At 41.2% G+C, this 22,436-nt stretch overlaps 1 protein-coding gene across 5 annotated transcripts in view; it reads right to left on the reverse strand.

The window, feature by feature from the left end:
- Window positions 1-22,436, reverse strand: part of ARHGAP9 (Rho GTPase activating protein 9) — a 231,938-nt gene that overhangs the window by 67,939 nt on the left and 141,563 nt on the right. For all 5 annotated transcript variants that reach the window (XM_082244790.1, XM_082244789.1, XM_082244788.1 and 2 more), the window contains 5 exons: window positions 19,425-19,574; window positions 16,084-16,203; window positions 10,589-10,650; window positions 6,524-6,611; window positions 224-319 (listed from right to left, as the gene is read on the reverse strand). In XM_082244790.1, coding sequence (XP_082100916.1) covers window positions 224-319; window positions 6,524-6,611; window positions 10,589-10,650; window positions 16,084-16,203; window positions 19,425-19,574 — 516 coding nt within the window. The remainder of the gene's footprint in view (window positions 1-223; window positions 320-6,523; window positions 6,612-10,588; window positions 10,651-16,083; window positions 16,204-19,424; window positions 19,575-22,436) is intronic.

A 22,436-nucleotide genomic window follows, 5' to 3' on the forward strand; every position in this document is an offset into this window, starting at 1 on the left:
AAACAGCTGGACCATTTAGATTCAGCTAGGACCTGTAAAATCTGTAACCAAAAGAGACTGGATTTTAAGCTAATCAATTTACATAAGGGCCACATGCCCAAACTGGTCATCTGTTGCTAGACTAGGGTAAATGAATTACAAACTCAATGGGACTATATGGAAAATATATGCCATGCAATATCTACCCCTGTACTCTATAGATGGGTCATTTAGCATGACTTACATGAATGACATTCTTTTTGCTGGACATATCCTGGGCCCAGTCAATGGAGGCACCCCTGAGGTCCATGCTGCTCTCGGGCTTACTATTGGATGGTTTCTAAAAGACAAAATGTGTTTCAGTAAACAGTTAAAGCAGAACTCCAGTCAAAGCTTATTTTTTATTGAACGAAAATGTGCTGCGCTAAAATATAGTGAATAATGAAATCACCAAAAAAATATATACAAGAAATATATAATACAAAAAATTATATATACCACTCAATGTGTGTGTGAGGAAAAGGTAACCAGAAATTAATCGGTGTTCCTTAAAAATGTGAATATCACCAATGTAAATCAATAATTAAATAAACATAAATCATCAAGTGCAAATTATAATGAAGTGAAAAGATAAGGATATTAATTAAATTCAATCCCAATAAAGTCCATACAAAAATTAGAAGAAAATCCAAGAAGGTGTGCCACAGGGTCCCAAAAAGTGCATCCACACAATTCCTTGTGAAAATATAATAGACACCGATGTGCAAATCACCCAGGGAAAACAGATGGCTGCTTACCAGAACGGGTAGGTCTCTCAAATTAATGAGTAGACCACAGAAAGCATAAGTGTAATGCCAAGGATGGCCACAGGATGACGCCACCCCTGATGACGCTAACCTATAGCGAAACCGGTCGGGTGACCTAGACGTGACGAGACCACGCCCCCAACAAGCCGGCTCCTTAGACACTAACAGCGAGGGAGATGTTCGTTCGTTTCCAGCGTACCTGTAACTTTTAGATGCCTTGAATTCACATCGCAAATGTGAGTGTTTTTATCTGTCTTTTATCACTAATAAATGCCTTATATACGGAGTTACACTATGTCCCTGTCCTAATTTATTTCCTACTATGTGGACATCGCCATTGAGAGTTTAAAGGAGACATCCTGTGGCCATCCTTGGCATTACACTTATGCTTTCTGTGGTCTACTCATTAATTTGAGAGACCTACCCGTTCTGGTAAGCAGCCATCTGTTTTCCCTGGGTGATTTGCACATCGGTGTCTACTATATTTTCACAAGGAATTGTGTGGATGCACTTTTTGGGACCCTGTGGCACACCTTCTTGGATTTTCTTCTAATTTTTGTATGGACTTTATTGGGATTGAATTTAATTAATATCCTTATCTTTTCACTTCATTATAATTTGCACTTGATGATTTATGTTTATTTAATTATTGATTTACATTGGTGATATTCACATTTTTAAGGAACACCGATTCATTTCTGGTTACCTTTTCCTCACACACACATTGAGTGGTATATATAATTTTTTGTATTATATATTTCTTGTATATATTTTTTTGGTGATTTCATTATTCACTATATTTTAGCGCAGCACATTTTTGTTCAATATTCACTTTGGGTTTTTTTCTATGATTCCTTTGTGCAGCAGCTCACCCCACAATACTAATTTTTCACTTAATTAATTATACTAGCGCAGAAATATCCACTTTTATAAAGCTTATTTTTTGTTTTGAATGGAGTAGGTAAGTTTTAGAATGGCTGAAATGTTTCATTACTGTCTTTTTCCCTTGTAGGGAGATTTCTACTCACTTTTTTTAATGTTACACAGACAGTAATTGAGGTGACAACTCCAGGTAGAAAAATAAAAAAAAATCCCTTACAGTAGAGCTGTGCCAGTTTTGTCCAGGGGAGAGGATAAATCCTTATACTTACCCCAACCTCCACTCCCCCAGCAAATGGTGCTCCCCCACGATCAAGCAGTGGACTGTTCCAGGCGTCCTCATGTCCAGAGCAGGGCTATGGAGGCTGCTCTGAGCTTCAGGACGTCAGGACTCAAGAACGGCTAGAGGGCAGGCGTACAGGAGCTGCAGGGAGAGGAGCGGCGGATCTGTTAAGTATTTCTCCTTTTATCTTTTCCCTAGAAATATAGATCCACAGGAGTGCAAATTTTTCACTGCATCTTTCCGTTTGTCTACCTAAAGAAGGAATATTTCCACAGGGTGTTTTTTTTCTGAAAAGGGGGTAATAGGCCATATCATTTTGGAAACTTCTGGTTTAGAACCCCTGTCATATCTATATTGCTATTTCTGACCTTAAGTAAATATCCCTTCCTTAGCTGTCTACAATGGGAAGGATTTGGTACAGTGCCTTGCGAAAGTATTCGGCCCCCTTGAACTTTGCGACCTTTTGCCACATTTCAGGCTTCAAACATAAAGATATAAAACTGTAATTTTTGCTAAGAATCAACAAGTGGGACACAATCATGAAGTGGAACGAAATTTATTGGATATTTCAAACTTTGTTAACAAATAAAAAACTGAAAAATTGGGCGTGCAAAATTATTCAGCCCCTTCACTTTCAGTGCAGCAAACTCTCTCCAGAAGTTCAGTGAGGATAAATGATCCAATGTTGACCTAAATGACTAATGATGATGAATAGAATCCACCTGTATGTAATCAAGTCTCCATATAAATGCACCTGCACTGTGATAGTCTCATAGGTCCGTTTAAAGCGCAGAGAGCATCATGAAGAACAAGGAACACACCAGGCAGGTCCGAGATACTTTTGTGGAGAAGTTTAAAGCCGGATTTGGATACAAAAGATTTCCCAAGCTTTAAACATCCCAAGGAGCACTGTGCAAGCGATAATATTGAAATGGAAGGAGTATCAGACCACTGCAAATCTACGAAGACCTGGTCGTCCCTCTAAGCTTTCAACTCATACAAGGAGAAGACTGATCAGAGATGCAGCCAAGAGGCCCATGATCACTCTGGATGAATGCAGAGATCTACAGCTGAGGTGGGAGACTCTGTCCATAGAACAACAATCAGTCGTATACTGCACAAATCTGGCCTTTATGGAAGAGTGGCAAGAAGAAAGCCATTTCTTAAAGAAATCCATAAAAAGTGTCGTTTAAAGTTCGCCACAAGCCACCTGGGAGACACACCAAAGATGTGGAAGAAGGTGCTCTGGTCAGATGAAACCAAAATCAAACTTTCTGGCAACAATGCAAAACGTTATGTTTGGCGTAAAAACATCACAGCTCATCACCCTGAACACACCATCCCCACTGTCAAACATGGTGGTGGCAGCATCATGGTTTGGGCCTGCTTTTCTTCAGCAGGGACAGGGAAGATGGTTAAAATTGATGGGAAGATGGATGGAGCCAAATACAGGACCATTCTGGAAGAAAACCTGATGGAGTCTGCAAAAGACCTGAGACTGGGATGGAGATTTGTCTTCCAACAAGACAATGATCCAAAACATAAAGCAAAATCGACAATGGAATGGTTCACAAATAAACATATCCAGGTGTTAGAATGGCCAAGTCAAAGTCCAGACCTGAATCCAATCGAGAATCTGTGGAAAGAACTGAAAACTGCTGTTCACCAAACGCTCTCCATCCAACCTCACTGAGCTCAAGCTGTTTTGCAAGGAGGAATGGGCAAAAATTTCAGTCTCTCGATGTGCAAAACTGATAGAGACATACCCCAAGCGACTTACAGCTGTAATCGCAGCAAAAGGTGGCGCTACAAAGTATTAACTTAAGGGGGCTGAATAATTTTGCACGCCCAATTTTTCAATTTTTTATTTGTTAAAAAAGTTTGAAATATCCAATAAATTTTGTTCCACTTCATGATTGTGTCCCACTTGTTGATTCTTCACAAAAAAATACATTTTTATATCTCTATGTTTGAAGCCTGAAATGTGGCAAAAGGTCGCAAAGTTAAAGGGGGCCGAATACTTTCGCAAGACACTGTATTTTAAAAAAAAAATGGTTTATTCTTTTCAACAGGTTCTGTAAATCAGTGCGCAGCAGTAGAAGATCAAAGAACAAACAACAGGTCAGCGCTATACACCCAATGGGTTATCTGCTAGCAAGAGGGAGGCAACATACGTAACCTTCAGTTATGAATCAAACACATATACATAAAGTGATAGAGGTGCAAAAGAGTTCAAAACTCTATTACAAAGTTCATAGCTCAATAAAAAAGTGATAAGGTTCAAAACATAAGTGAATAAATGTGTCAAAATGATATAATAAAGTTCATAAGATATATGAAATAAGTGCTGGAAATAAAAAATGTTATTTTCTGTGTTCTGAACAGCCAGATTAGTTAATCACCCAAATTATAGGTGGTCTAAACAGCACTCTATGTCAGAAATCATCTGCCTAAAGATTCATGACCATGGGGAGCATCGGCAAGGATCACAGCAGGAAATATGTTTCAGAGGCGTTTGGAAATCACAGGGCACCTCAGCAGGGACTTTAGCTTAAAATCATCACCTCCGCCTCAGGAAGGTAAATGATCTGTATAAGAGATCTGTATCAGAGATCTGCCCTGTGTTCACCAGATTCTTCTAGATCACCTATAATTTGGGGACTATTGCAAACGTTATACAGTAAACCCCCCTCCATTGCGGGGGTTACGTTCCGGACCCAGCCGCAAAAAGTGAAAATCTGCGAAATAGAAAAACCCTATTAAAATGCATTGTAGGCGTGTTTTTTTTTACTGTCACTGTACGTGTAAAAGCATTTTGAGGTCTTTAAACACACTTTTAAAACAATAGAAACTCATTTAAACACATAAAAGATACTGAGAGACATAGCAAGAGCAATGGAAAACACAAAAATATTTCATTTTTAACCACTTAAGCCCCGGAAGATTTTACCCCCTTCCTGACCAGGGGGTATTTTGCGATTCGGCACTGCGTGACTTTAACGGACAATTGCGCGGTCGTGCGACGCTGTACCTAAACGAATTTGGCGTCCTTTTTTCCCCACAAACAGAGCTTTCTTTTGGCGGTATTTGATCACCTGTGCGATTTTTTGATCACGCGCTATAAACAAAAAAAGAGCGTAAATTTTGCAAAAATAGCAATATTTTTCCCTTTTTTTTATATGAAATTCCCCCCCAAAAAAATGTAAAAATCTAAATTTTTTAACATTTTCAGCCAATTTGTTTTATGCTACCTATGTTTGGTAAAAAAAATCGCAAAAAGCGTATTTTGATTGGTTTGCGCAAAAGTTATTGCGTTTACTAACTAAGGGAAAGATTTTTGTCATTTTTGTTGTTTTTTTTTTAACGCGCAATGGCGGCGATCTGTGATTTTTTTTGCGGTACTGCGACATTGCGGCGGACAGATCGGACCCTTGACTGACAGTTTTGACACTTTTGGGGTTACCAGTGACATTTCTACAGTAATCAGTGCTATATATATGCACTGTTACTGTAAAAATACACTGGTAGTGAAGGGGTTAACTTTATTTGAGAGGGAGGGGCTGTGTGTGTCCCTAGGGGCATGATTCTAACTGTGATTGGCTGTGGCTTCAGCTGTATGCAGAGTGATCAACGGATCTACATAGTAGATCCATATGATCATCTCTCATACAGAGGGGAGAATGACAGGCAGCTTGTTTACACAAGCTGCCTGACTTTCTCCCTCTCCCCCGCCGATCGCAGAGTGGCCGGCGGACATCGGGTCCGCCGGTCACACGCGCAGGGGGGGGTCCGTGACCACGCGGGAGCGCGCCTCCGGCGGCGCGCGCTCGCTCCCTAGACCCTCACAAGCTAGTGACGTAGCCCTACGTCACTTTGCCTGTGAGGGGCTGACCGCCGCCGTAGATAGTCGTGCGGCGGTCGGCAAGTGGTTAATGATTTATATAGTAAAATAACATTACAAACAAAAACGCAATATACCGGGACCGCAAAAGCTGAACCGCGATGGAGCGGGGGTTTACTGTAGTGTGTAAGATCTCTCTGTGACAGTGGAGCTGGCTGTAGGAGATAGAAGAGTCCCCCAGTGTTTATGATTATTAAGGGCTTACGCTTCACTTAACTGAGCAGCCTGGACCTCTGGGGAGTTACTAATCTGGCTGTCTGGATCATGGAAAAATATTTTTTTTTTCCAGCACTTATTTCATATATCTTATGAACTTTAATCTATAATTTTACACAGTTATTCACTTATGCTTTGAACCTCATCACTTATTTAGTGAGTTATGAACTTTGTAATAGAGTAATAAACTATTTTGCACCTCCAGCGCTGCATGTATATGTATTTGAGAAGATCAAAGTAGTCATTATATTACACTCCACACATGCTAACATATGCAGTAAAGACATGGTTTACTGTCTTCCTTCCTTTAATTAGAGGGCTAATGAATTGTACACACAATGCCATTTTCTGCCGGTAGACTTGTTGAGGACTGTTTTACCCTAGTGATGGAAACAATATATATGTACTGTATATTCTATTCCCTCATTGGTACCTATTATATAATCCATAATGCCTTACCCAGCCAGAAGGAGCCTGAACCTTAGGGTCCTTGTAGAACACTAGACTGTTTCCAGTCAAAACTACTAAAGATGCAGTCCAATTTTTCCTAAACAAAAAAAAAAAGAAAAGAAAATTGCAAAAGTGATACATTTTAATTATATATTTAATTGGTATACTTTTGGTACCACAGGAATATTTAGCAGTTCTAAAGTTGCAACAATTTAAACTTTTGTAAACAAAATCGGAAGTAAGTCACTACTGTGAAATTAAGTACTGCAGTCAAATACAACTAGCAGCAATGCACCAAACCTAGACAATGTCAAAACTTAATGTAGCAAAAAACTTGCATTGTATTGCCGTTCATTTTGATGCACACCATTGCATGAAAGGTTACTGCAATGTAATAGAATGAACTTGCATTGGCAGAAAACATATCTAAGGTAACAACACTGAAATGCAGCCATATTCTAGTGCCTAAAGTACATGTACATAGTTACATAGTTACATAGTTAGTCAGGTTGAAAAAGGACACATCAGTCCATCTGGTTCAACCAAAAAAAAACAAAAAACAGTATTGAAAACCCAACCATACAATCGCATATACACAATCCTATACCCGTTGTTGATCCAGAGGAAGGCAAAAATAAATCCGAGCAAAGCATGATCCAATTAGCTACAGCAGGGGAGAAAAATTCCTTCCTGATCCCCCGAGAGGCAATCGGATATTCCCTGGATCAACTTTACCTAAAAAAAATGTTAATACCCATTTATATTAAGTACACCTAGGAAAGAATCCAGACCTTTTTTAAAGCAATCTAGTAAGCTAGCCAGAACCACCTCTGGAGGGAGTCTATTCCACATTTTCACAGCTCTTACGGTGAAGAAACCTTTCCGTATTTGGAGACAAAATCTCTTTTCCTCTAGACGTAAAGAGTGCCCCCTTGTCCTCTGTATTGACCTTAAAGTGAACAACTCAACACCAAGTTCACTATATGGTCCCCTTATGTATTTATACATGTTGATCATATCCCCCCTTAATCTCCTCTTCTCAAGAGAGAATAAATTCAGTTCCTCTAATCTTTTGTCATAGCTGAGGTCCTCCATGCCTCTTATCAGTTTGGTTGCCCTTCTCTGCACTTTCTCCAGTTCCCCGATATCCTTTTTAAGAACTGGTGCCCAAAACTGAACTGCATATTTCAGATGAGGTCTTACTAATGATTTGTACAGGGGCAAAATTATATCTCTCTCTCTGGAGTCCATGCCTCTGTTAATACAAGAAAGGACTTTGCTTGCTTTGGAAACAGCAGCATGGCATTGCATGCTATTATTAAGCTTATGATCTACCAGAACACCCAGATCCTTCTCCGCTATGGATTCCCCCAGTATGTATGATGCATGCATATTCTTAGCCCCCAAGTGCATAACTTTACGTTTATCAACATTAAACCTCATTTGCCACATAGTTGCCCAATGTATACTAAGCCTACCCTGACTGCAGCCGCAGGAAAACACAAAATGACTGGGGTGACCACTGGATCTAGAGATCCCAGCAAGGAACTAGGTCCTTACTCCTGACTAGGCAGAAAAAAAACCTATAGCAGAGAGAGGGTGTATCCCTCTCCTGCCCATAGGCGCAGCCAAACTTTTTTTCTGCCTAGTGTCCTACTCCCGTAGGGGGCAGTATAACCCAATGGTTAAGCAGATCAGGAGCTGTGTTAATCAATGAACGAAAGAGAAATGCCACAAGCTCCTAAACTCAAGCTTAGGATCTGCCAGTGTATATGAAGCCAAAATCTACAAACTGATTTGCTTCCCTGTGTATTTTTTTATTTATTTTTTTTTGGGTTCTAAGCCCAGGCTTTAAAGGGAACTTGCATTGGGGTATAATAGTGCACCAAGTCAGACACTGTCATTTCAATAGTGGATGTGGCAAGCAAAAACTTCCTCTTGGAAAAAAAAAAAAAAAAAAACTTCCTTAATATGAACTTGCATTGGAAGAAACATATCAAAGGTAACAATGGTAATGTGCAGTCACATTGTAGTTCCTGAAACTACCTGTGTTAATCTGTAAATTGATCCATGTATCAACCTATTGCATCCTAGGCCCAAACTGTACATAGGGCCTTGGCTTTTCCCTAAATTGAAATTAAATCCCACCTTTTAACACATTCAATTTGTTGGCCTGACCCCCATCAATTAACTGGTATCTAAAAGTTGAATGACAGAGGGCATTCAGGGCAGGGTTTAGTGCTATGAGTAGCATGCAGACAGAGCAGAACAAACCCCCGAGAACAAGTAGGCAGATTATACATAGAGCATACAGACAGACTACACAGAGCATGCATGAGAACAAGCACAGCAGCACACAGGACATGTGACATCTGCAAAAAAAATAATTTTTAAATAACCCCATAATTGAACAACTATAGGATTAGAAAGAATTGAAGAGTGATGTTAAATGACACTTTTTACTGTGCACTTCCTGTAAGTTTTGTTTGGGGAAATAGCACAACACAATATGGTTTCTGTCATTAGGAAATGGCAGAATAGCGGTATCTTTGTTTTGAGCAATAAACCTTTGATTTATTTCAACAGCTGCAGTATCTCATTGCTATACTGCACTGGACCAGACTGTTAAAGTCATTTTAACCACTTAACGCAAACTGACGTAGACCTACGTCGGCTCACTTTAAGTGGTTGTACCTGGGTGATGCCTCTAGCTAGAGGCATCATCCAGGTTTCGTTTTTTAGAGCTGGCAGTTGGCTTTCCGGCGGTAATGACCGATGCAGCTCGGGAGCCGCTCGATCTTTACCCCGGGGCGCGGGAGGGGACGCCCCCCCTTCCGCGGCTCTGCCCGGGTCTCCCGTCCCACCGGGAGACCTGAGCAACCAGCCGGCACATCCGCCGGCTGAATGGAGTCCCGATCTAAGCCAGATGCGTCTCTCCGATGACGTAACCCGGAGGTGGCGTCCATGACGTCACATCCGGGTTACTCGGCTGCTAAAGGCAGGAGATTCAAAAAGTGACTGTATTCAAAAATGCAGTTTTCAGTGTTTTGAATACATGGAAGTGCAGTGGAGGGGTCTTGGGTCTCTTAGACCCTCGATCCCTCCATAAAGAGTACCTGTCACTGCATATTGCTGTCACAAGGGATGTTTACATTGCTTGTGACAGCAATAAAAGTGATCAGATTATTTATTTTTTAAAAACTTGTGTTAAAATTAAAAATAAATAAATAAATAGGAAAAAAATATAAAAATTTTAGCCGACCCCGTCGCCGTGAGCTCGCGTACAAAAGAAAACGTATGTGGAAGTCGTGTCGCGAATGAAATCGCTGTTTAAACCACACATGTGAGGTATCGCCGCGATTGCCAGAGTGTGAGCAATAATTTAGAAAAAAGAGCTACACTCTAACTCTAAACTGGTAACCGTTAAAAAATTTTAAAGCGTCGCCTATGGAGATTTTTATTGACCGTAGTTTGTCGCCATTCCACGGGTGTGCGCAATTTTAAACCGTAAAATGTTGGGTATCTATTTACTCAGCGTGACAACATCTTTCAGAATATACAACAAAAATGGGCTAACTTTACTGTTTAGTTTTTGTTAAATGCAGTGAAATGTGATTTTTCGTAATTTTTCAAAAAAAAATGGCGTTTGAAAGACCGCTGCGCAAATACCGCATGACAAAAAATATTGCAATGACCGCCATTTTATTCTCCAGAGTCTTTGCTAAAAAAAATGTACATAATGTTTGGGGGTTCTAAGTAGTTTTCTAGCAAAAAATAGATTTTTAACAAAAAGTATGAAAAATAGGGGCTTAAGTGGTTAAATTCAAAAAGGAGTGAGCTGGTCAGAGAATGAGCGGAGCAGACATTTAGCTTTGAAGCACTGTGTATCTTAAACAATGATCATTTTTGTAATGACAACTCATGCAAAATAAACAATGCATTTCAGTAGCTTCTGCAGGTTTACCCTCAGGGTGGGTTACCTAATAGATCCCATAACAGGAAGTACCTGCATTTTGCACTTATGTAAGGAGAGAGCTGAGAGAGGTGTTCTATGTATAGAAAAGACATACTTACTTTAGTTTTCTTCCACCTTCTGCTATTTTTGTCTTGTTTAACTGCCCTGCCTTTTCCACCTCCTTAAAAAAAAAAAAAAAGTATGTTAAAACAACCTAAACAGAAACTTCAATAAAAAAATTGCTACCTCTTACTAGGTCTGGTGCCATTCAACTTTGCAGTAGAGAAAAAATGAAAGAAAAAACTAAACTTCAAGCAGGATCAAAATTCAGTCAGTGGAATTAATGAGCAGACACTCATAAGTGTAGCGCCCTCTTCCTTTTGTGCTCCTCTGTACATGGGCATCCGCAGGTAGGGGCGGGGGGGGGGGCAAATGCCCCCCCTTGGAATCTCAACTTCCCCTTTTTAGTGGTTGTTAAGCCACTTTATAACATCCTGTCTGTTCTATTTAATAATCCTGTGTGCCTGTGTGCCTGTGTGTCTGTGTTTTAAAAAAATAAGCTGTTCTTTACTAGTTTTCAGAGGGCCGAGTGCCGCTCACGTGACCCGTTGGCTCTCTCCTCTCTCTGGCCGACAGCTGCCTGCAGCGGGAGGGGCCAAGGATTCCTCACTGATGTCAGTTGGGAGGGAAAGAGGAGAGGAGGAGAGAGGTGGCGGGTCATGTGAGCAGCGAGTGGCACTCTATACTTGTAAAGAATGGCTTATTTTTATAAAAAACAGACACAGGGGCACACAGGATTATTAAACAGACTGTAGACAGGATATGAAACTTTGAATGAAGCTACAGCAGCAGGAGAGGAGGGGGGGTGGGCACTGACACAGGAGCAGACAGGCAGGGAGGGAGGGGGGGAGAGAGGACAGAGGAGGACAGGAGGGCTGCTGATGATGGGAGGCACGTAAACTGACCACGGTGTCAGGGCTCAGCAGCCATGGTATACTGTGGTCAGTTTACAGACAAAGCCAGGCAGGATCAGCCAGGTATTTTAGGTGATAGAAGGGACCAAATTACACGGCAAAGCACTGTGCTGTATAACATGCTTTAAGGGAATATACTCAAAATAAGTATAACGACTAAGCCCCTCCCCTTCGTGACATTGTTGAAAAGGGGCGGAGCCTGGGTGACCTTAAAATGATGCCCCCCCCCCCCCCCATGAAAAAAGTTCTGCGGATGCCCATGCCTCTGTAATCAGTGACCCTGTTGCTGATTGCTCTGGGCTGATAAGGGTCCCACAGGCTGCACACTTGATTTCTGCTCTCTGCTTTCTGGAAAGATCCAGAACATAGGAGTGGGCAGTTCGAATGTTTATGAGGTCCCAGCCAACCCCTGAAGGGGTGTGCTCAGAAGGTGACTGAAAAGAACATAAATAGTCTGGGGCTGCTTCAGTCACAATGCTTTTCCTTTAGAAGAAGCACCTAGCCTGAAGAGCTGCCACCCTCTCAGACAACCCTACACCTTCACCAGGAGTCCGCAAAGCCCCAACTATCCTGTGGCAGGTGCCCTACCTGCAGAGAGAGAGCGTACAAGCCAAAGAAAGGGGATTTTACCTAAGATCCAGTGTCTGGCGAGTCTACTAAGAGAGGCACCCAGGCACCAAGGAACTTGTGAGTATAGACCTAAGAGCAGGATCTGAGTTTGGTTTGGTAACCCCCCCCCCTTGTTGCACTGATACTGGAGTTCGCTCAGCCTAGGACATTGCTTTGATGCCCCAGCGCTGTCCATTTCCCAAGTGTTCCTGATGCCCCGTACACACGTACCAATCGTCGGCCAAACAGTCGGCCGTCTTTTGTCCAGGGCTGTCGTGTCTGTTGAAAACTTCAAAAGACTGCACACGAATTTTGTCGGCCAACAACAGCCGACTGCAGAAGTGATGTCATGTGATGGTTAACTTTCCTTGTCTTTTTTCTTTTCTGAGCATGCCCAGTCTTGCTAATCTGCTGTCTGTCAGCCGAAATCTGTACTGACTGGCGAACAATAGGCCATTCTGGTGTTGGCCAACAAAAATTTTAATGCTTGCACGACAGATTCTGTTCAGCCGAAAATGCGCTGTCGGAAGCATCATACTAACAAGCATACAATCGGCCGATCGGTCGTCGGCCAAGTATTTACGGCCGACGATCGGTACGTGTGTACGGGGCATAAGAGACTTTTCAAGAAGTAGCTGCTAGAAAAGTGCGTCCTCTAACTACTGTTCAACATTCCAGAGTATCCCCCAGCTCCCTATGCCCTAACCAACTTACACTGCAATAAATTAAAAAAAAGTAACCCCCTAGACTATTTATTGAGACAAAAGTGTGGATGCCACAGTGTGTCTGGCTCCTTTTACACTGTGGGGAAAAGTGGACCTAGGACAGGATAGTGGGACCAGCCAGACGGTCTATGCTACATAAGAAAAAAGGTCTCTCATTCACACAACAAACAAATGGTAATACATCCAACAATTTAATGTACATGTCATAAATGTGTCCAGGAATTTGTCACATGAATAGTGGGTGGCATAAGCAGAGGTGAGGTGCTACTATCCAATAAGATGAGGGAATTCTTAGAGTGGCTGGGTGCGGAAAGGCAGTGGCACAGCTGCAACGTTAATCATGAAAAGAGATAGTCTGCTACTCCTTACTTGCTCCTTAAAATCTTCAGAGTTTATTGGTTCTCCATAAAATGTCAGACAGAAAATGCACATTTGACACCCCGTGTCTTTTATGGAGAACCAATAAATTCTAAAGATTTTAAAGAGCAAGCAAGGAGTTGTAGACTATCTCTTTTAATAGTGGGAGGCAGCACTGAGGCCGGAGTGTCCATACCAGATACTTCATTCTCAGTGCCGTTCAGTAATGCTGACCTGAGAAAATCACAGGCTCGGTATTGCTGAGCTTCCTGTATGGTCTTGATGCCTATTACACAGGCAGGCACAGTGGCCAAACTTCTTTATTGTTTTCTTTCAGGTCTGCCATGTGGAGTTAAGCTGTTGGGTGAGCAGTATCAGAAAAAATCAAATAAATATGATGACCCTATGGAAAAGCTAAATAGGATCAGATCATCAGATAAATTATATGGACAAATGCTTGTGGACACCTGACTGTCCCTCCCACTATATGGCCAAAACGTGTGTGAATACCCATTTAAATGATTATGTTTAGGTGTTTCCAGTGAATGGTATTATTATGCTACAGCATACAAAGACATTTCAGACATTTGTGCACTTCTAACTTTGTGGCTACAGTTTGGAGAAGGCCCTGTGTTGCTTCAGCATAACTGTGCCCCGTGCTCAAAACTAGGTTCATAAAGATAGGGTTGTTGATGAGTTTGGTGTGGATGAACTGAAGTGGTGTATCCTGACCTTAACCCAACTGCATACTTTTTGAATGAATTGGAATGTCAAATGTGGGACAATTCTTTAGTCCAACATCAGTACCTGATCCCACAAATGCTCACAAGCTTCTCTGGCTGAATGGGCACATATTGCCCCAGACTCAGTCCAAAATGTAGGCTGTTATATCCACAAAGGATGGAATGATCCATGAACCATTGCTCCAAGAGCATCAAAATAGTTTCAAGCTATGCAAGTCTTTTCTGAGCAGCATATGAGAAGGTGCATGTATATAGCTGAGCTCCTAGACTGGATGATATGGCTGGTTCATCTAAGAATCCATTTACATCTCAATGTGTAAAGGAAGTATTACGTAGTACCAGTATTTTCAGGACTGCAGACAACAAATGACAATTTTTAATTGGACTAATCAGCCTCAACCTTGAGCCAAGCATTTGGCTCACAGTTGCAGGAGGACCTCATTGATCATTGATTTGAACGGCCACTACATGTGAACAGTCTCCTTCAAGTGTATTGTAGACTTTAGGTAGGTGGTTGGGGGCAATAAAACGTTGGCTCAATAGCCTGTTTTTACTCTCTCCGACCGCCCATGTGATGTGAAAGAGGCCTCAGTGTAGAGAACTGAGCTCAGGGTCAGATTTTGTGGAATCATCAACAGTCACATTGACAATACTAAGGGGAATTTACTAAACCTGGGACAGACAGAGTATATGGCAGCTGTACATACCAACCAATAAGCTTCTATTTTAAAGGGCTAGTTTACCTTCACAAAAAAACTGCCAATGCAGATAACTGGTGTCTGTAGACACAAAATCAACTATGCAGCTTTGACTACAGCTGAACAATGTCCTTGCTATATGTGGATGCCATTTATGTGACTCACCTGAAAACCCCAAGGATTTTGCTAAGCCGTTGCTAAGTGAGGCCCAACTATTACTATTCACCTTTACAGAAGGGAGCTCTCATACTCTAAACTCAAAGCTACAATGATACAACCTATTGCATCTGAAAAATTGACTCCCCCTCTAGGCCCGGGGGCTTAGGCATCTTACACGGACCTTCAGCTTGTACCCTTAGTTCGATCAGTAGACATTTTGCATTCTCAAAATACTTAGTTGTATGTGCCTTTACCCATGACTTTGTGCCATGTTCTTTGTATTGTCCCCCCTACGTGGGTGGACAGTTGTCATGTTGGTTTACTTTCTACAATAAAAATCATTGTACCAGAAAGCTACAATGCTTCACTTAGCTACAATCATTACAAGCATTTACTGCCTGTTTTAGTCAGAAAGGTTCTCCCTTGATGCAGTAGCACAGAGCTACTGTATCAGGGGAGAGAAAATGCATGTGAGGGGGTTTGAATCAGAAAAAGAGCTCACTCCTTTGATATTGAAGGTGAACGGTAATAGAGAGGTCTCGCTTCGTAATGTCCTAGCAACATTCTGGGAGTTTTCAGGTCAGGATTCAGAAGGTACATAAAAAGGCAAACACCTATACCAAGGGGATATAGCTTTAGTCACAGCTTCGCAAACTGATTATGGGATGTTGTTAAGTTAACATACACTCCGCAATCGGTTCGCATGGACGGGTTGCGCTTTTGATGTAGTGCCAAATCCACAGCGAATTCTCTGTAAATTGCACCGCATCTAGTGTGAACCTAGGCTTAATCATGTTCAGATAGGCTTTGAAAATAAGAAATAGAGGCTGATTGATTGCCATGCCCAGCTACTCAAGATTATAGCTACTCCAGTCTTAAGCCGAATACACACTATTCGTTTTTTGTTTTTTATTTCAACCAGAACAAATGGAAAAAAAACTGAAGAGCTTGGGGGGGGGGGGGCCGCTGTACTTACTATGCAATGTTAGTACAGCGATCTCGTTTGCTGAGCTTTTGTGTTCTGACAGGGGGACCACCCCCCACCAGAACACACCGGTCAGTGCTCTCAGCCATTGGCTGCGAGTGCTGATAGAATGTCGTTCAGCAGACCTTTTTTGGTCATGCAGACCTTTTTTGGTAATGCCAGTTTGGCTGGCTTCTATCAGACTGGCAGCCATACACATGGGCCGAATGTTGCCCAATAGTCAGCCCATGTGTACGGCCCAATAGTCCCAGCATGTCTATCTTTCTTGTACTATTTATTTTGAGGTGCGAAGACATTGACCACCACATGTGAATTTATACAACGCTATATATGGTTTTAAATATGACATAGAAAAATAACTTACATGAGGCATATCCAAGACTGTAACCAGAGGCAGCTTAATCAGGTCGGCATTTAGATTCGTAATATTATCATAGCTTTCAACTTCAGGTAGGTGATGTGAGAGATTCCTCCTGTGGTGTGGCTGTAAAACAAATAAGCCATCTCTCAAACACATGTCATTGGTTAGTATTCCATCAATGTTTCAGCTATCTATCGGTTTGCTTTTAAAGAGAGGTTTAGCAATGCAGCCAAATCCCTGCTATTGGGATGTAAGTGAAGCTGGATGGTGACTAGTAACACAGGACAGAAGATTTTTTTAGGGCCAAATAAATGTTACACTAGACCGATTGCCTGCATTTACCAACAATATAATAAATGGTGTTTGCATAATACAGTAAAATAAGGCCACATTAAAAGTGACACTAAACAATATTCTTATTCTCCAAAAATAATTCATACACATTCACTACTTAAAGTGGTTGTAAACCTCTGACAAGAAATAAGAACAAAGTGTATCCTTCTATAGTGTGTACTTGTCTCAATCCAGAGCAATACGTGTCATTTCAGTCCGTGGCCCCATTCCTCTGCTATCTGCACTTCTGACACCAAGAGAAAAACGGTGACAGGGGGGAGGGAGCTCCAGCACACAGCCTGTGATTGGCAGCCTCAGCTCCATTGCTGTGTGCTGTGTGAAGAGAGTGTGTCCCTTCCATCCAATCAGCTCTCAGCACTCCTGACAGAATTCTGCAGAGTGTAACTTCAGCTCTCCACCTCCTGTTTTCTGAAAGCTCAAAAAATCAGGGTTTTTAAACAGCTATAGAGAAGTAGGAGGATCTGTTTCATCTCTGTGTATCACCTGGGGCCAGTTACTTCAATGGGTATATGTAAGGGTTTACAACCACTTTAATTGCCCTGTAGTATATTTTTCATGAAATAGTTTCTCATGTTTTTTTCCTGCTTTTTAATGTTCTCTGTGAGCTTCTGAACCTCTGCTCTTTCCTCTTATTTCAGCTTTTTAGAAACAAGCAGCACGTTAGTTATTTGTACTGATCTTTGCACACTACAAATCACATAGCCCCTAGTCCATTTTGAGAGTGAACAAGAGAGGGTGGCTATGTTTCTTCATACAGTGAGACCATGGAGAATGAGCATTGCTATCATCTAAAAGGAAGTCAGATCACATCACCAAAATAATAAAAAGAAATTTGAAGATTTGAAGGAGGCTGAGAGCAATAAAAGGGACTTTTTTTTGAGATATGAATATATACCTAAATAGAAGAGAGTTTAGTGCCATAACTGATAAATCAAGATAACTGATATTGTAATATCTTAGTCCTATGAGACCAAGGAAGTCTAGGGAAGACATACTTTAAAATAAAGCCATTTTAGGTAAAACAAAATTACCAATCTAAGAGCAAATGTCAGATTCCCACTGCACCCCATTTCTATGTGCATCATTGATTTAGTTCCTCATTGCTAGTACATAGTGACAAGGTTAAGTCGTTCATACCTGGACACACCTGGGTTGATTTACTAAAACTGGAGAGTGCAAAATCTGGTGCAGCTGTGTATGGTAGCCAATCAGCTTCTAACTTCAGCTTGTTCTAAAAACCTGGAGCTGCACCAGATTTTGCACTCTCCAGTTTTAGTAAATCAACCCTTCCCCGTACATAACGACTGCAACAGAGGTTAACTTATGTAAGCGAAATACACAATGCAATTTTCTTTCCTGCAACCACAGGTTGCAGGAGAGAAATTAGCATGATTTCCACATCAACACAGAGAGTGCTGATAGGATAATCAGCCATTGTCTGGGGGGGGGGTGGTGAGAGCAGGCGGGGGAAGCCGTCCCCACCGGGAGAAGACAGTGATTATCACTAGTGGCTATAGCAGCCGCCTGAAATAATCCGAAGTGAATCCGGTAGGCTGATTGTACCCAAGTTGATCGATCGATCAACTTGTTACATTTAGCCTGCCTTTTAACGGTTAAAATCTCGGCCAGTTCGAACCATGTATGGCCAGCATTACTTGGAGCCCTGAGGGTGGTTACTAACATCACTAAAGGGCCACACATCATTTTCAGTGAATGCAATGCTACAGGAAGCTGTCACAGACTGCAGACTGCGCAACAGGAAGTGGTCAGAGACTACAGTTATGCTGCAAGTAATGGTCAGAGACATTGAACATCCTACATGATTTGACATAAGAGTGGCAAAGGCAGCTCTTAAGAAGTCCATATGCTTTTTAACCACTTTACCACCGGAGGATTTTACTGTCTTACGTCCAGGCCACTTTTTGCGTTTCGGCACTGTGCGACTTTAACTGACAATTGCGCGGTCGTGCGACGCCGTACCCAAACAAAATTTACGTCCTTTTTTTCCCACAAACAGAGCTTTCTTTTGGTGGTATTTGATCTCCTGTGCAATTTTTACTTTTTGCGCTATAAACAAAAAAATAGCGTAAATTTTGAAAAAATAACAATATTTTTTTTTACATTTTTTTATATGAAATTCCCCCCACAAAAATGTAAAAATCTAAATGTTTTTAAATTTTTGGCCAATTTGTTTTCTGCTACCTATGTTTGGTAAAAAAAAATCACAATAAGCGTATTTTGATTGGTTTGCGCAAAAGTTATTGCGTTTACTAACTAAGGGAAAGATTTTTGTCATTTTTGGTGTTTTTTTTTTTTAACGAGTAATGGCGGCGATCTGCGATTTTTTTTGCGGGACTGCGATATTGCGGCGGACAGATCGGACCCTTGACTGACATTTTTGACACTTTTGGGGGTACCAGTGACATTTCTATAGTAATCAGTGCTATAAATATGCACTGTTACTGTAAAAATGACACTGGCAGGGAAGGGGTTAATTTTATTGGAGAGGGAGGGGTTAATGTATGCCTGGTGCTTACTGACGTGTGTGGAGAGAGGTGACTGAGTGACACAGGGACAGATCACATGTTCAGCTATGCTGAACCCTGCAATCTGACCCTGCCTGTCACTTAGGAGATCTGCCCGCTTTGTTTACACAAGCGGGCGGATCTCCAAACTCGATTCCCCGACGATCGGGGAAGAGCAGCTGCTCCTCCCCTGGCCCGACTCCCGCTGTGAATGAATACAGCGGGAGCGAGCCTCCGGCGGCGCGTGAGCGCCGCCCACAAGGGGAGGAGTCCAGCGATGTAGTACTACCTCGCTGGACGATAACGAGCCACTGTGCCGTAGTAGAGGCACAGTGACTGGTCGTAAAGTGGTTAAAGAACAAATGACAATATATTTTAATTTGTACAAATATTTTTTATTACTTATAAATTGACAATAAGCACATTTATAATGCCTTATATTATAGTAATAGTTTCCAAGTTTACCTTGGGTCTCTGTGAATTGGAGAGGATCATTGACCTAGTGTAGCTAAGTTTTTGGAAGTGAACATCACAGCTTGGGCTGTTCAGACTGCTGCAGGAAGAAGACAAGCTGCTGATAGATGACGTGTTCTGCTCTTCATATGACTCTGTGATCTGAAATCAGTAAGATAAAGAAAATGTGACCATAGACACACATATAATTTTATGCCAGCCTGATGGTTTCCTTGAATTTGACTTGATGAAAAACAAGCTAAACCACTTTGTTCTAGTGATTACAATAAAGAACACAATACTATGGATAAAATACAGAGACTTAGACAATGCAAACAAAGGAAACGACTCAAGGCATTGATACATAATACTTTGTTTTACTGTAAAAAATAAGTGAGGGCGTCTCACCGTTCCTGCAGAAAATAAACAATCATTTTTTTTACCCAATGTGCTTAGGTTCCACCATTGTTGAGTATGTCAGGGGGCTCTGACATACAGCTGTCCTAGGGCTGCATTAACAGTACTGAGCAACTGCAGTGTCCAAAAAGTTCCAACCCACTTTATGAAGTCTCCGACACACAATTTCATTTAAAATGTTGTATCTTGAAACAATTTTACAATTTCTCAAAAGTGAAAGTATAACTGAAGGCAAAACTTTTTTTCAGTTGTGGATAAGGTGCAGAGGGATTAGAAAGCTTGTTGGTTTTTATTGCTGTCTCAGCCCCCATTATGAAGATTAACCCTCTCTATTTGTCCTGTTTACTATTATCCTTAAAAGTGAAAATCCCAAATTTTGGGTTGTCCCCGGAAAAGTAATAGAGGGGAGATATTCTAGTGGGGACACTAGTTCTGGGGACGTGGGGGTCCCCAAGGAATTTCCTTAATTTGCAGGGATTTCCTCTCACTTTCTGTTTACCTATGGGACAGGAAGTGAAGGGAAATCTCTGCAATGGGACACAGATGGTGAAAACAAATTCTGATGGGGTTATTACCCTCTCTTGCTCTATCCAAAATGAAAGAAAAAGTTTTTCCTAAAGTTCTACTTGAACTTGTCATGCCTTCTCTTTTTTCCTGACCACACCATTAACCTGCGAGAGCAAGGACAGAGAGATCCATGTAAAGCTGGAGCTTACATAGGTCTAAGCCTCTCTCCCCACCCCCATGTAAAGGTACTAAGGCCTAGTGATTGGTCACTTAGACACCCAGAACTAGAAGGGAGAGTCACATGCTCTTCATACCCAGTAATACTGGGTGTTTCTTTTCCTTCCACATAGCCGAAGTGAACAATGGGGAGGGGACAAAAAATATACAGGGAAGGGGTTGGCATTTAACCACTTATAAAATGTACCAGATCATTTTTTGTTTTTGCTCTGGGGCTATTGATCCAATAATACTTTTATCACTACTTAAAATAACTAATTAACACAAAAAATAAAATATTTTAGCTTACTATCTAGCAAAAATTACTTTATATTCAATGCAATCTATATCATTATACACCTAATACACCTTTAAATAAAAAAGAAAATGTCTTCAGTAATGTGTCCCCTTTATGTTAATACATAGGGGTCTATTTAGAAAATGTTTTAATTTAATTTAGAAAAAGTTTTTCAAATGTTTTGAAAACTATAAATGAAAAAGTAAATCAGTCAAAAAACAATAACTTAGAGGAGAGGGGGAGGCAGGAAATAATTACAATGGATTATGGTCACCTAAGGGTTACAGCTAAACAAGTGAAATTTTACATAATGCACCCTTGCATTGGGACCCCCCCCCCTTGCAGGTGGTCACCCCCTCCCCCAACCCCCCCCCCCCCCTTCCTTACACACGCACATTGGAAAGGGTAAATGCTTGGTATGTCTAGGGGTGTACAGTGCAAGCTCCATTACATACCTTATACCCTGCTCCCACGCCCTCCTTCTTCCTGTGGGCAAAGCCTCAGCGTCATCACATAAAATACAGTGGCATCAACCCTGTATTGAATGTTGAAGAGGCTGAAGTGTAATCATACACACTGCAGGGGATTGGTCGCAGTGCATAAGGTACCCTGCTGGAGTCAAGAGTCAAGCATTTACACCCTTTCTGTGCTCCCCTGGACATAATGAGCATTTAACCCTTGCAGTGCAGAGGAGCCTCACTGCAAAGATGGATTTTTTTTTTAAATTTCTTGAGTTGAACTTTAATAAGGAGTTAAATATGAACAAGTCCTATTTTATAAGAAACTTTTTTTTTAAATTTGTGAGATTTCTTTAACTGATATCACATGCAGATCCAAGAACATCTATTTGATCTGCATACTAATGAATTTGATTAAATACAATGTTACAATACTGTTGCTACATAGTACTTAATAGTGAAGCTTCATTTTACTTAAAGCACATAGTGAGATCTATTTGGGGTTTCCCAACCACAGAGTTTGAATGACTGTGGGAAAGGATCAGGGTACACACGTACGGCATACACCACTGCAGGTACATTGATGACATTTTTCTGACATACAGTATATCATATGACCTAAGTCCATAGCTAGCTAATAGGCCATACAAACATGTCATGTGTGCCAGTGTTCACATAATTTTTTGAAACTTGACAGCAGGTTCTTGCCGAGAGTGTTACACAAAAAAATCAACCTTTTTACAGGATCAAGAGAACTTTGTTTCTCAGTAATGGCATGCTGTATGAAACAAACCACCCTGGGAAGTTTTGCCTAGGAGCCATCCACGTATAAACTGATGGACTGTCAGATCTCAGATTACTGAAGTGAGATCACTAATTATTATCAGTGATAATTCTTTGCTATAGCCTATGACCATTTTCAATTAGTCTTTTCTTTCCTAAATAAGCCAGCTAATGCTGTGGATCTGAATTTTTTTAACTTTTATATAGCATAGAACTGTTCTAACTGTAGTTAAACACTCCAATTTGATTATGCTAACAAAGTCGTTATCATGCTACAGCTCATTTACTGAATGTGTGGCAACTCCAGTAACATGAACGAGCTGGAATCACAGTAAGGACACATTG

The sequence above is a fragment of the Pelophylax lessonae genome (assembly GCF_965119305.1).
Source record: "Pelophylax lessonae genome assembly, chromosome: 2".
NCBI classification, from domain to species: Eukaryota; Metazoa; Chordata; class Amphibia; order Anura; family Ranidae; genus Pelophylax; species Pelophylax lessonae.